We start from the raw sequence: 15,540 nt of genomic DNA, 5'->3' as shown, positions 1-15,540 counted from the left end.
ATTGCACCAACCGTGTCAGAAAACTTAAAAGTATTAACAGCACTGTTCATTATTACAATTGAAAATGAGCGATGCATTCTTGGTTGAATATATTATATAAATGAATTATAAGTCCTGCCCGGACTAGACTAAGTGACGTTCTGTGAGGCGTGAGCACAGGCTGGAAAAATACAGTTATGCGGTCCTCTATATGATGTTAATGCCCGCCACTTATTGCCCCGCCCCTTCCAATCGTTCCTTTCATGACACGTGGTGAAGCGGAACTCTTTCGCGGGCCGCGGTTTCCGGGCGGAGCGCTCAGAATGTGACACCGGGAGCGCTGCTGGGGACGAGGTTATTACAGGAGCTGAACAGAGCTTGACTCCAGGACTCCACCATGCTGTGGACTGCAGGCCGGACCTTGCTGCCCGGATCCAGGGCCTGGTGAGTCCTTGGGGGGCCCAGCGCAAGGGGGCAGGAGGGGGAAGAATCGGGATGTCCAGGCTGGGCACAGGGTTATGCGGGGGTGAGGACAAATACTGAGGTTAAAAGAGCCGGTGGAGCTACGATGGAGGCTGCAGGGCTGCACAGGTCCAGGGTCTGGTGCCTACTGGAGGGGCTAGGCCAAAGGGGGGGGAGTAGTTGGCAGGGTAGAAGAGGGCTGCGCAGCTGCACCACGCTCTGAACTGCAGGCAGGACCCCTTATGCACGGGTGCAGGGGCTGCTGACAGCTGGGGACCCCTTATGCACGGGTGCAGGGGCTGCTGACAGCTGGGGCGCTGGACAGGGTACCGATTTTACGCAGAGGGCCAGTGGATTCTTCAGCATAGGGGGAACACTGATTTGCAGTGCCCACCTTCCTTTTATGTTCCCTTTTAGTAAACAAATAAAAAAAAAAGGATCCATTTTATGCAGTTATATACTGTTTAGAGTATACATCTGGTATAATGCTTGTCATTGGAAAGTTCATGTTGGGCCTACGTTTGGACGTCGGGCCCACGCCCAAACTTAACCTGGTTGAGAACTACGAAGATAAGTGATAGTGGTGGGTTTTCATTTGACTAAGGCAAAGCCTGGCAGGAAGGGGGTTCAGTAGTTAAAGGGCGGGCATTAAAGGGGGAGGGGGGCTAGATAGGGGTTGGTCTGCTGGTAGGTTGGAGTGATGCTGGCCAAGGGCCGTTAGCGGAGAAAGCAGGAGCCGGGTGAAAACAGTGGCATTCAGACGGTGAAGGTAGGTGGTGCAAAGCTGCAGGGAAGCGTTGGATCAAGTAAATGATTTTTAGGAGCAGTTTGAGGCATGGCTACTGATAAAGGGGGTGGGTGGAGGGAAGTGGCGATGTAGTTGTGCTAAAAGAATGACACAGAGACAGTGTAGTGGCATAAGCAAGGGCAACATTGAGCCAGGTCTAGGGCTTTATGGTAAGGATTCTAAGGTTTATTCTAAGGAGAACAGAGGGCGTTGTGGTTATGCACCCCCCCTGACTATGATTTTCACAGATGACTAGATGGTTCGACTGGGGGTCGCTGGAGTTAGGTTTTCCTGCTGTTGGTTCCAGTGAGAGGTGCCCAAGAGCTGTGGGTGCAAGGATTCTTCTGGTCCATTCCAGGAGCAGATTGCAACCCTTGGCTATAAAGAAAAGCCGAAGGCACTGATGCAGACCTCTGCAGGACACTTAACCAGATGAGGTGAGTAGAGTTCCAACGCCGGCTACTGTACACATGCTACAGCGGCATCCTTCCAGTTGTGGTTGAAGAAGAGCTTCCAGAGCAGGCTCCTTTGAAGCTGGGAGGCTGAAATTCACCAGGGAGCGATTTGCACCACAAGCTGGCCACTACCGAGGCGGAAAATTTGGAACGATTCTAGTGAGGTAGCCACTGGAGAGCTTCTCGGTCCACATGGTGGTCCAGTGACACTTAGCTGGTTTGTCCCACCAGTCCAAGGGTTGAAGCACTGCACAGTGTCTTCACAGATCATGTAGTGCAGCAGGGCTTCACTGTGCCAAATGCAGGAAGGAATGCTGGGCATCTTCGAGAGTTGTCCACGGATCTTCAGTCGGCTGATCTTCTACACAGGATACTTGGCTCCAACGCTGATTTGTAGAAATGGCTTCAGGAGTCCTCTTCTTATACGAAATCCTGGCTGTAAGCATTGAAGCAAGTCCAAGCCCACCAATGGTAATGATCTGCACCATTCGAACAGTCAGCAGTGGCTGGAACTGGCAAGACGGGAAGAAAGAAGGCTGCACAACAATATGGCCAAAGAACAAGTGAAAATCTTAGTCCCAGAATTCAAAAGGAAAAAGGTTTCCCAGTACTGATAGACTGAAGAACAGATCAGTTCTCCATAACCAATGAGCAAAAGGCAAGGGAAGTCTTGCTGGAGGCTCTACTTCCTGCCAAAAAGTCAGGGTAGGATCAAAAAGGATCAAAAAAGAATGGGGTTCCATAGGAAACTCGAAATCCCTCAATTGCAGCATCAGGGTATCCTTTGTTAGAGAAGCTTCTGTGACCGCGAGTGGAAGGATACCTGTGGTTGCCTGTGTTTGGAGACCTTCGCCAGAACTCGCCTTCTCCGTCCTGTGAGATGTCCTTAAGAGGCCTTCATCAATTAATCTTGCATTTCTTCCTTGCCGAAGCATTCTACATCTAACCCCGACTGGAAGAATCCATCCTTGCCCCTGCAGCTCCTGGGCACCTCTCACTGGAAATCTATCCTCCAGGCAAGCAGACTCCTAAAGCGGTCAGAGGGAAATCTGAGTTAGAGAGATAAGTAAACGCAAAGCATTTCTCCCCCCCCCCCTGACCTCCATTGGATAACATTGAGAATAAATCCCTTTTTGTTTCCTAAACCTTCCATTCCGTTGCCTTTTGGTCATCTTACCTGGGTAGTAACTGCTTGAAATGCGAGAGAACACTTACCTAACCTGGTAAAATTGTTGGACAGTATTTTGAACCCTTACCAACAAAAGTAAACTATAACTTACCTGCAAGACTCATTCTGGTGAGCAGCATTGTTGCTCCTTTGACTTTTGGGCACAAGGCCCCGTTCGTCTTAGGGATTGGAGTGCTAAATTTGGGGTAATTCACTTGGGACTTGGTTCCATCATTATTGCATTATTGTACTTACCTCTTGTGTTGAATAAGTCATTTCAATGTATTTATGAACCTGTGGTGAATGTATGTTTTTATTATTGAGGATTGTGCGATATCACGGTATGCAGTGATAATAACAAATGTGGAAATAACCGAACAGCAATTTGATCTAAACATTTATAATGACATTATTTAGAATGTATTTAAATATACGTGGGGTAAGGGGTTAATATGGGTGGGGATCGGTTTGTGGTGGGGTTATTAATGAAGTGAAACAGGTGGATTGGGGGGCCCAAATAAAAATCAAAAAATTTATTTTTTCATTATAAATGTTTAGACAAAAGTGTTGTTTGTTATTTATTTGTTAGTTATCACATCTAACCCAATATCACCTGCTGGTTTCATTTTTGAGTGTGTGTTTTGAAGGCTTAGAATAAATAACTCTATTTTTTACCTATCTTTCTAAATTGAATAATCGTGTACCATCTTGTGTGGACTCATTGAGGGCCCCTGTCCCGACTCGCACTCTCCCGAGAATAGCCTTGACTGCTCTCCATTGCTACCTTGATTGAGTTCCCTGTTCACAATGGCTAGAGTGGTGGATCTGGCGGCGGGGGAGCATCATGAGGAGGGGAGCGGTTGATGTGAGGTTGCCTTTGAGTGTGGATGAGGTGAAGGCTGTGATGGTAAGACAGGTCATGGATGAGTGGCAGGAGGGGTGGGTGAGTGGGGTGAAGGGCAGGTGGAGGTTTGGTGTTCGTGGAAAAGTGTCGGTGAAGGTGGATGCGGGGAGTCTGGAATGGAGGAGGGGGGAGGAGGTGATGCTGAATCGGTTGAGGATAGGGCATGTGGGGCTGAATGACTGTTTCGAGTGGGGAAGCATGAGTCGAGGGACTGTGTGGGGTGCCTGAGACACTGGGACATTTTTTGCTTAGGTGTGAGAGACATGTTGAAGAGAGAGAATTGATGAGGGTTCGGTTGACTGCGGTAGGTGTGGCTGAGCTGAGTGGGAGGACTTTGCTGGGAGGTGACGGGGTGAGAGGCAGGAGGAGGAGCAGTGTGATGTTGGATTTTGTGAGGCAGACGGGGCGGTGGGAGGAGTTGTGAGTTTATGTAAGCTAAGTAATGATTGGTGGGTCTGGTGGACATCATCCTTTAGGATGGGGAAGCGCCTGCGTGGGTCCGCCCACGCCTCCGATAATTGAAAGAAAGAAAGAGTGACTTTCTAAAATCTGTCCACCAGGCCTGATTCTAGAACTTCATCTTAATACCAACCACACTCCCAGTTTGCACTATGGCCCCCTGGAACTCTGCGGGCTTCATGGATCCTCTGATTTGATTGGTCTGTTTGACGTGCCTCCAACAGGTTGTTCTTTCAGCTTTTGTGGTTTTCCATAAGAATTGAGTAACATGTGGGTCAGAACCCATGCTAGCCATTAGTTCCTATAAACCTCATAAAGGTGTTTGTGTTGGGGGGAGGGATGCTGTCTTAAGTCACAGTGGGGGTTCCTGTCCCCTTAGGGGAGTCTCTTCCAGAGGGATCCTGCTTAGCCTGTCTCCTAGGGGGTGTTGAGCAAAGTGGGCACTCCTCCCTAGTGCCAAAGGGGGTGCCCTCCCATGGGGCGAGGTGACAAACTCCTTGGACTTTTCTCAATTGTTCTGGTGAGTAGCAGCTTAATGTAGTCTTATCCTTTGGTAGCGTGTTCCTTTCGACCAGGTGTGTGTCCAACTCCAGGTCTCGGGGTCCACAATCCTGATGGGCTTTCAGGAGATCCCTCATTAATATTCATGATAAAAAATGTGCATTTATTTAGAATCATGGTATGCAAATTTATTGCATGAATATAATTTATTTTTTATTGAATTAGCTGATATAAATCAACTTTACAATCTATAAAACTAATCATTTTCTTTTTTTAAAACAAGCAATTTAAACACAATACAAAATTACAAACAAAGGTAAAATGAAAATCTCAACAAATAAACAAAGCTAACACTGTAACAGAATTCATCGGACACTGGTTGACTTAACTTAAAAGTACATCAGTCAATTTTAGTTCATGTAGAAACCTAATACCTCCAAGTCTGATTTGCGTATGAAAACCAGAGTGAATCATCTGCCATTAAAAACTCAGGTGAGACCATTCGATATGCATCTTTTGCTGTTTTGAGATTTTTTTTTTTTTTACAATGGTCAATCAACATGATGCATTCAACAAATAGATGCCTTAATGTTTCCTTCTGGTTAGGTTGCTGACAAAAACGGCAAAGGTTCTCAGTTTGGTTGATTTTTTTTCGTCCGGCTAAAACATCCTTGACAGGCCATGAATATTAATGAGGGACATCCTGAAAATCTGACATGCTTCTTGCCCTCGAGGCCTGGAGTTGGACAACCCTGCTTTAGATAGAATAGTAGAAAGCTTTGAACTTTAGTGTTTTAATCAGTAAGCCTCTAATGTCTTACCAGTGAAGATGTTGGACTTGGATTAGAAAGTCTTCATTCTTTTCTTGACATAGCATGGGCCAGATTCTCAGAGTAGCACCTCAAGACACCATATTCACAAAGGAGACCTGAGTATTTCAGGGCAGGCTTGACAGTGGCACAAAGTTGCCCTGTCCAGCCCCCTTGCATAAATGCTAGTGTGACAGGCGCACTTAAAACCGGGACTGACACGCTTACAAAAAAGAATTCCTAACTAGGCCCGGCTGACCTGCCATGTGCCTCCCCTTGCGTCTGTTTAAAAATGTGCAGGAGGGTGTCCCTTATTTCTGGACATTTTAAAGCACACCCTGATTGTATATGCTTTAAAATGCCTAGAAACTGCCCCTTATTTGCACGAAAGGATGGGGTGGGGGGCAGAAGGGCATCTGATTGAGCGCATCTAAAATGTGCTCCTTCAGATGCCCTTTGTGAATTGGGCTGCCACTGTTTTTGGCACATCTCAATTGCTCCAAAAAGGGTTTGAGAATCTGGACCTATAGCCATCAGATAGACCGCTGGCAGCATCATTTTCTTTGCTGTCACGGTTGTCCAGACAGTCCTATATATCTATGTATTCTGTGGGCAAGTGTGTTTTTATATATTTTGGTTCTTGTTTTTATTTATTTTTTTATTTTATTTTAATTATCCAGGTCAGCCTTGCCACACCAGTGTCTCTATAGTTTACTTGTTTAAAAGTCAGTGCTATATCCACTCTGTCAGTATGTCTCTTCCCTTTTGAAATCTTCCTTGCACCCGTCTATGTACCAAGTTCTGGACCCCAGCATAGAATTCACATTTGCTTATCTTCTCAACGACATCAACATCTTGTGTTTGTGAACTATGTATGCCAGTTCTCCAGTGTGACCAAATTACTTCTGGTCTGCAGGAGTTAAATGACTAGTAGCTAAACCGCCTACTCAGCTCTCACACTTCTACAAACAAAAATAGATCCTAATCATAAAGGTAAAACTGGTACAGCTAAGAGATGTACCTTTTCCCCCTTCCCTGTTAACGTGTGCCGAGGGAAGGCTCTACTCTGAGAAGGGGTGTGAATGTGAGCCAGTAGCAACCCAAACAGCAAAGTACACCAGTTCCAAAATAAAAGCATGCCCAATCAAGGTCTCATACAAATTACTTTTGATTACACACACCAAATGTACTCTCAGCTATCAAAAACACTATTAAAACACACCCCTGTAAAAGGGGAAAAAGAGGCTAATGCAGAATATAATGATGCAGCACTCTGGGTACTTGGCAGAGAGGAAAACTAAGTCAAGACATGCAACACGAAATTGAAAAAGGATCTGTCCTTAGTGGAAAAAAGGTGAAACAAGGATTTGGCCAGTATATAGGTCCCGAAAGGTTGATCAGAGGTACAGTGTCAGTTCAGGGTACCTTATTCCAATCTTAGGCAGTTTGACAGCATTGAGCTGGGCTTTGAACAGTTGTGCTGTAGGTTGTAACTGGTCCTACGGTGCCGAGTCACATTGATGCAGACTGCAAGTCTGCGTCTAGTCAGTTTCGAGCAGGCTATCCATGTGGTTTTGAGGTACAGTCGAGCAGTGCAGGTTGAATGAATCACCAGGAGCAGTTTCACGATGGAGCGTGTTTTGAGAGGATGATTACCACTGGTTCCAGTCAATGAATGATGCAATGATCCAGAGATTAGTCGAGCTGCAATGCAAAATCCTGGTTGTTCGATGCAGTGAGTCTAGCGCACAGTAAGCTGGTTCTTGAGCTGGATAGGCGACTAGGCTCTGCTGGAGCGATGCAGCGTCAGGCTAGTTTGATGTGAGCAGTGTGGTTCGAAGTTCAGTGACTGCCAGAGGCAGTACTGACGGTTCCCGTTGGCTTGACTGTGTTAAACATGGTTCAAAGGTAGCTTGACGTGGATTGACAGCGGAAACATGAATTCTGGCTGTTTTAGCTCTCGGGGTGTGGTCAGTCCCACTGCTGGGGTAGTCCTTTTTAGGTTCTGCTCTCCCAGCATAGGGAGTTTTTCAAGCTGAGTGGCAGGTCCTAGTCCTCAGCCAGCATCGCCCCCAATGTGTCCTGGGTTTGGGTGGGGAGCAGATCTTTCCTCTGCCCCTTCCTCAATGGATGAGGGCTTTGGAATGTACACTCTCCCAAAAGAGGTCCAAATGCTCCTTCTTGGAGTCATGGATGGTCCAAACGTGTATCATGGAAGGGTTGGGAGACCCCCTCATTTATATGCAAAAGTCCACAGCTGATTGGACAAAAGCAAGCCTGCTTTAAGGTATCCAATCCTTCTCTTGTGACAAACAAGTGTCCCATCCCTTCTTGCATCATACCCAAAGTGCTTTATGGTGGACACAGGGTGGAAAGCTAAGTACAGAGAGACACCAGTTGGTGGAACTCTTTCCCACTAGTGCTGAGCTCCCTCTGGCTTCACTAACCCTGCCTCCTTCACAGACCTATAGTACCAAAGGCCCTTTGATAGGCAACACCCGTGTGTGAGGATAGTCCTTTTGTGTAGCATAAGGCCTTTTTTCTGTTTACAAGACTAGCTCCTGCTGATGAGCTCTCCTGCTGGATAGCGGTGTTACCCAACCTTACAAAGGATACAAAGAAGGCCGCACCTACTGGCTCTGGTCGAAATGGGTGCAGCAGAGACAGATGGTCTGTGAGAATAAACCCATTCTGTCCCTGGGGGAAGAGGTGATGCTCACAGTATTAATAACATATATATATATTTTACAACGGGTATAGTTCTAAATGTGCAGTCCACGGCTCCTTAACTAAATCAGTTTCACCATAGAGGACAAAACTGGACCAGTGTAAAAAAATGCAAAGGATAGTCTTTGGGGAAAATGGGTACCTACTGTTCTAAAGAAGTTTCGTGGAGGAATACATTGTATGTATCTGGTTCACTACTGTTCAGTGACATTTAATAGAATTTCATGTTTTTAAAGTGATAAAGACGTGAATAACATACATAAGTACAAATATTATCATGTGATGTAGTGACAATCCCCACAAAAAGTTACTCTGAAATAACACAAATTTGATCATAAATCATGGACCCATTTACATCTGGCAAACATGCCAACTGGCTGTAATGTCCCCTTACATTCAGCAATTGATGTAGGATTCTAGATATCATTCTAACACTGGTATTGCACCATGCAGGAAATAATGAAACTAATCTTGTGTGGTGGCAGACTACATTAATGCCTATTAACAAGCCACGCTGATATGTTTCATTACCTTAGGGCATTGCAGGAACTTCATCAGAGGGCAAGTGATGTAATTTAAATGTGGCTGGAGGGGCTAAACGGAAGAAATAATATAGGTAGGCCTAAAGGTTTAGAATACAGGTAGAGAAATATAGCCTACCTGCCAGGGGTTAATCCTGGCAGGTAGGGCAAGCAAGGAGGGGGAAGTTCAAATGCTGTATCATTCAGGCATAACATTGTGCTCTTGTAGTGCTGCAGTCTGGGTAGCTGAGGCACACTCTCTATACACTGGTGGGTTGGAAGGAGGAGTCTGACACAGCATGGATGTTTATATGTCCCTGTATTTCAAATGAGAGAAAAAGCCTAGCTTGCCCTGTCACTATAGGGAAATTCCCTTCCTAAGTAAATTAAACTAAGGTGCTCGTCTGTTGACAGGAAGTCGGAAATCAGAATTTCCTTGTTCCGAACCTAAAGCTACCTGACCCTGTCACTATTAATACTAACTAAACCAGTCCCAAAGGAATCTTTCTTCCTGTAGCCTCCCCTCTTGCTTTTTCTTGCAAGGTTCTCTGGTTTCACGCAAGTCTGTAATACGATAATGTCCCTTGCATTCCAAAACCACTTCATAGAATGATCTCCTCTCTTAATGTACTGTCTTTTTTTTTTTTTTAGATTCTGCAGCTCCTCCCAACTGTTGGTGGGCCTTATTTTCCTGATCAAGTGACTGTTAATATTTTTCTGTTGAGTATAGTCTCTTAAGCACCTTCCTTTCATTCTGAGTTGTTCCCTTGCCATATTAGATTTACAGGTTCCCCATCCCTGAGGCGGCTTTATCAAGTTCCTTCTTTCTTCTCCAATATGTTTTGTCACAACGCCAAAATGAAATGGACCTTTTACTTATCACAATGTGTTTTGCAAATACAGATCCTAAGATTGGGTGATGTTGACTATAACTGACCTCTAGTGGTCCCAAGTAGAAGCGACGGTCTTGGTTGTGTGGATCCTTATCCTTGAAGCGATACGAAAGTTTCCTAAAAAATAAAAAAAATAGAAAAAAAGCGTAATGGAGAAAATCACTGTAGTGGTAAAGCTATGCATAGATGGTTGAACGGTAACTTATGTGTAAAGAAATAATATCTAATCGACTAGGGGTTCCCTCAGATTACATACCTTGTTAAAGCATTTCAAACTGATGCTATGTGAATGAACCAGTGCCATGTCTCGTCACGATATTTCTATATTGGATCTGAGCCTTTGAGAAATGGGACGCCCGCGTATGACATAATCGCGTTGCTATGACATGCTTACGTTACAGGCCGATTCCATATTCTTTCTTTACACAGAAGTTGCTTTCTAACCGTCTCATAGCTTTACCACTATAGTGACCTTCTCTTAGGGAGGAGCTCAGTATTTGCAGTATGAAATGCTCGGCAACCACACCAAATGATCCGACTTTCCCAATTCATACGAATTGGGAGCAGAATTTTGATATCTCCCAAATATGTGCACATTCCATGGTCTTGGAGAGAGGCAACTACCTGCCAGTTGTGAAGCTATATTAAATATACCTCCCGAAAAGAATAAATGCTTCTTATTCAGCCCTGAGGAAGACCTGGCACATGAAGTTGCAGCTGAACATGTCGAAACTAGCTTGTTTGTTGGTCTGAATGCCAAGGAACAGTTTGCATCTAAATGTGTGGAAGGCTTTCTGCTGTCTAGGCTAGTTGACCATTGCCTTTTCATACCATTGATCATTTAGATTCACGTAGGTGCATTGAATGAGATTTGTTCTAATCTTGCGACAACTGACTATGGATACCGTTGATGATTAATGCATTTATAGTTATCTTATGTGTGCTTTTTTGCTGAATGGATTGTAAATATTGTGCTATGTGTCTCACTTTAAATGATTTGGATATTCTGAAATTCTGTCAATTTAAATAGTTGAATTTTTATTGGATTAGGTTTTAAGTCATGTGGGTTTATATCTTCTATAGTTTTTTTATATTTATAAAAGACCTTACAAATTTGAGCAAAGGAATTGTGACTGTTGTAGTCTAACATCTTGATTCAAACAATGTCTTGAACAAATTTGTTGAACTACGTCTTTTTTGAGCCTGGTGGCTGAACTATGTAGCTCGATCTGAAAAAATAGAATCATTTTTTTTCCATATATAGCATATTTTAGAAATATTGTTTAATTGGCTGTATGATTGTGCTACCTCTACTGAGACTACAAATAGATGGCCATTGCATCTTCTTTTGAAATTGTTGGATAACTACGGTATGATTCATATCATAGGACACCATTTTTCTTGTGCAAAGTGACGGTGCATGACTTGTTCAGTAAGAAAAGGATTGTTTACGTGTGTTTGAGACCAGATGTGTGTGCATTTTACCTCATTGATCTGCCATTTCATGTGGGATTTCCTCTAGGTTCCAAAGGACATGGCACCCACAGCAGCGAGCGAGCCACTGGCAGACGTCGTTGCTCGACCTCCGGATATCTCTTCCCATGCGGTAAATGGAAGTCTTGGTGGCCTTCATTTTTATTTTGTTTGTGTAGGTAGACCACTGAAAATACTTCAATTGAAAGGATGTTGTGGTTTATCTTCTGTATAAAGACCATAGAAATGCATAAAGTTTAATTGAATATAACATAAAGCACAAGCCACTGAATTTCTCGAGAAATTGATAGTAAAGCAACACATCTCCCCCTTATCCATGCGTTGTTGTTCATGGGCTTTGCGTTGAATCTTTGAATTACTAAGGTTTTGATAAGAGGTTTAAGCAATCCGTCCTTCAATGTACTTTTTTTGTAAGTGAGTTTCAGTGGTTTCCATTACAGAAGGTATACCATAGCCGTACCCAACAAGAGTGTTCCATTTATTAATGTACTGTGGCAGTCCATGCCTTGCAGTCACTGTGTCTGGGCATGGTCTCCAGTCATGCCCTGGCGAAGTGAAGCTCCCTGCAATGCACGCCAGGCATGGCCATGCCCAGAGGAAACTAACCAAAGGGCTTGACCTGTGAAAAGGCCAAGAGGGACAGTGTCTGTGACCTGGCCAAACAACCACACTCAAAGTACTCACTGGGCAGAGTGCCCCATGCACGGTGAACAGTCATACCCTAATGTACCCAGAATGCCAACTGGGTTTGGCCTGTCATGGCGAGTTAAACGGTGTCCATGGCATGCCCTTCGGCCATGCCCTGGGCACAGCAAAAAACACAGTACACATTTTACATATATGCAGGCTCCTAAGCTTATGAGGTCTATAGGAAAGAGGTACGCATTGTGTATGGCATGTGATGTGGTTATGGCCAACATGCCCAAGGCACACCAAACACACCCAAAATGTCCAATGGGCATGGTCGCAGAGAGCCTGTAGACACTGGGCCAGGCGCACAGCCTTTGGTCATAGCTCAGGCAGAGAGAATATAGTCCGTGTTGAATGGGCATTGTCAGTGGGCACTGTGGCCATACACTGCTTTTTTTTTTTTTTTCCTTATCCCAGTCAAATTCCACATTTCTGTGTCATCTCCTTGCCCTCCAGTGAATCCTGCTGGTGCTTTTTCCTTAATCGTCTGTGCAGATTCAATGAATCTTAAGCTGAATCTTCATAGTTAATCACAAAATCCAAATATTTTGTTAGCGAGCCAGAGGAAACCCATCTAAGCCCTCCCCTCACCCACAATGGCTTACAGGGCTCGCAAAAACTACCAGCATTGGCGAGTAGTTTTAATGAGGGGCGAGCACCATTTGCAGGATACTCTACCTTGACGGCGCGTATGGGGATGTTAGAAACTTATTTCGCATTTACTGTAAACACACTTAGTTTGAAGAAACTGGCCAATGCAAGCTTCACTGTGCATGCTTGGCAGCATTGCACCAAATATGTAATGTGCTTATGGCATCATGCACCATCTTACAAATAGCACTGGTAAATATTTTGTCACCAGTCAACTCTGGGTGAGTGCATCGCTCTTAGGTCGAGTATGTCAACGAAGGAACTCTCCCTGTGGGTCTAGTGGGATTTTTAATAATTTGCAATACCTGGATTAGAGGAAGCCCCGGTTGGCTGCTTTCACCCCTTTTTTCAACATATTTCAGCCTGGGATGTGCAGAACCTCTCCTAAGGTCTAATGACTGGTACTAACATGCCAACTGGCTCTGCAGCCAGAGAAGTGAAAGGAATGAAACCAGATTTCTTGCACATACTGGCATGGAAAAAAGCAGTTGTGGATCGGGCTGATCTTGCCGTGTTCAAGGAGCCCCAGCCTTCATGGTGTGTAGCCTTTCTGTGAAGCCATTCCTTGGAGAGGTGCTTGCTATTTGGAGATTTTGAATAGGAAGGTGTTTCCAAGGGGAAGCCACAAAGTGTGTCCGAGTCGTTTGGGTCCAACAGGAACCAGTGTAGGGCAACTCTCCAATTATTGCACAGTAAATACACATGTTTTCATCATGTGATTGTGTATCTCAAGAACATACCCTACTGTCCTACCAAAGCGGCATAATTTATTCAAATGCAAGGTAGTGCATACTGGTGGCTCATGTTATTTTACATGGCAGTAGCCATCAATGGACTAACCCGATATCCATCCCCCCTCAATTGAAATCCACTCTATTAGCTACTCGCCATGCACCTGCCGCCCCCCCCCCCCCCCGGGTTCCTGTATTCATGCACCATCCTTTCTAAAGCCATTTGCCACAACATATACATGCATGTCCACCATCTTGTACAGGTTATGCAGCTTTTCTTTCTTCTGTCTGTAGTTTCCCATTATCTACTGTGAAGGAGGTTAGGTGACTAGTCTGGCACGGGTAGGGGGGCGGACGGGTGCTTGGCCAGTGTACATAGATCTATCAAAGGCAATAAGAACATACTTGACTCAAACACAGCGATGCATACACCAGTGACGCCACTCTGGTGGGGTCTTCGTGTGAGAATTGGTGCTTTTTGTCTGTTGTTCAGAAGATCTGTTTGATTTTGTGTCTCCACTGCTAGGGCAGAGCCAAAGAAAAAGAAACGAGTGGACCCCAAGCGAGACAGTGCGAACCGTGACCGCCTGCGGAAGAAGCTGAAGAAATTGGAGCGCGTGGCTCCAGAGCTGATCCCCATAGAGGACTTCATTGACCCCAGTCAACACAAGGTCCAGTTAAAGTAAGTGGCTCTGTGTCTTGATTGTTCGCAACATTCGGCTTTTGCTGCCTTTAGGCAGATTTAAAACGCACAGGGGGTGGCAAAGAAGAGTGGGTGGGGGCGGGAGTTGTCCACAATGTGATTTGTTGTGATATTAGTTATCTGCAGATCACGCTATTTCCTTTACTTTTTCCAGTGTTCTTGATTGAGCATTATTTTTGTTTCTGTAAAGAATGTTTGTATTCTCTCTGCAGCCCCACAAGGACCGAACTGTGGCTTCTCTAGTATCGGAATATAGTATGGCCAGTTATGCCACCCCTCCCATCAGCCCTCCTCTAGCTCACAATGTATGTACTAGCCTAACGGGGGCCAGCATGTGCTGCCCAGGGTTGAATCCTGACATGGTTGTCTTGGCCCTTCATCTTTCCAAGGTCAATAAATTAATACCATTGAGAAATAACACCACCTAATGGAGTACTTGGAAGCGAGAAGAAGCCCCATTCTAAAAAAAGGCTTGTAAAGAATAACGTACCCCCTACTATGCATTATAAGGATTTTGCAGGTTACTGACTAGTTACGTGACCCAATAGAGGAACAGGCCTGAAAGCGGAATTCCTTTATAAGGCCATGCAACTCCAAGATGACTTGCAGTATCCTTATAACCTACTTGTAATATGCGGCTGCACTGTGATACCTTTTTAATAGTTGGTCTCTTAAGAGTAGAATCTGTTTGGATGAATAGGAACCACTAATAGGTTGCTTGCAATGTGTTGCAACTAATATTTTAAGCTGTTAAATACCATGGTTTTAAAAGCCATTTTTCTGGTTTGAAATAAGTGATAACCTACAAATAGAACTCCAACTGTAGACAAAATGAGCACAACCACCACAGGGGTTGCAAAACATACTAGCCCACTTGCTTTGGCATGGAGATTTTATGAAGGGCGAGTACCAATTGCATGGAACTATACCTTGCTCGCATGTATGGGGATGTTTTTAAATGTTTTTTTGGACATTTATTGCAAAAAAACTGTTTGCAGTAAATGGCAATTACTGTGCGTGGTTGGCCTTTAGGTGGTAGCATTGCACCAAATATGAAGTGTGCTTCTGGCGACATGCACCATTTTACAGAAAATACCAGTGATCATTCTGTCACACCCGTCATGAGATAAGTGCCTTTCCGTACGTAGAGTATGTAAATTATTGAACTCGCTCTGCAGGTTTAGAGTGATTTTAAAAAAAAAAAGAAAAAAGACTATGTCAGAGTGGTAGCAGTGGCGGAGCAGCCAGGCTTATCTCAAGAGTATATGAGCAGTAGCAGAGATTACACAAAGGGACCACAATTACTGTGACTCAAGCAAACACTGACTCAAGGTTTCAGGTAAAAAATATAAGTACATTTATTTTTAAACCATTCATTATAAACACAACACTTCTATTAAACTTAAATAAAAACCACACGTTAAATATACCAAAACTAACCAATTCACTTTGTACAGTAAGTCTCAAGGTAAGTACCCTGTGTTTGAATGAACCGGTGTTACGAACAAAACACGTTACCGTGAATACGATTGCGATCACTTTTTGACAGTTCGGTCTACTAAACAAACACGTATCCGTGACAAGAAATGCTACCAGGGCAAAAACC

At 44.4% G+C, this 15,540-nt stretch overlaps 1 protein-coding gene across 1 annotated transcript in view; it reads left to right on the top strand.

Annotated features, from left to right (window-relative positions):
* The first annotated feature begins 262 nt into the window (after positions 1–262).
* MRPL40 (mitochondrial ribosomal protein L40) overlaps positions 263–15,540 on the top strand; it is a 32,731-nt gene continuing 17,453 nt past the window's right edge. Inside the window, exons 1-3 of the mRNA XM_069620058.1 lie at positions 263–423; positions 11,188–11,271; positions 13,758–13,913. Coding sequence (XP_069476159.1) covers positions 377–423; positions 11,188–11,271; positions 13,758–13,913 — 287 coding nt within the window. The 5' untranslated portion in view covers positions 263–376. The remainder of the gene's footprint in view (positions 424–11,187; positions 11,272–13,757; positions 13,914–15,540) is intronic.

This window comes from Ambystoma mexicanum, chromosome 10, assembly GCF_040938575.1.
Source record: "Ambystoma mexicanum isolate Mex_15411 chromosome 10, UKY_AmexF1_1, whole genome shotgun sequence".
Taxonomy (NCBI): Eukaryota; Metazoa; Chordata; class Amphibia; order Caudata; family Ambystomatidae; genus Ambystoma; species Ambystoma mexicanum.
The sequence above is the reverse complement of the archived record's forward strand: the minus strand, read 5'-3'. Positions and strand labels throughout refer to the sequence as shown.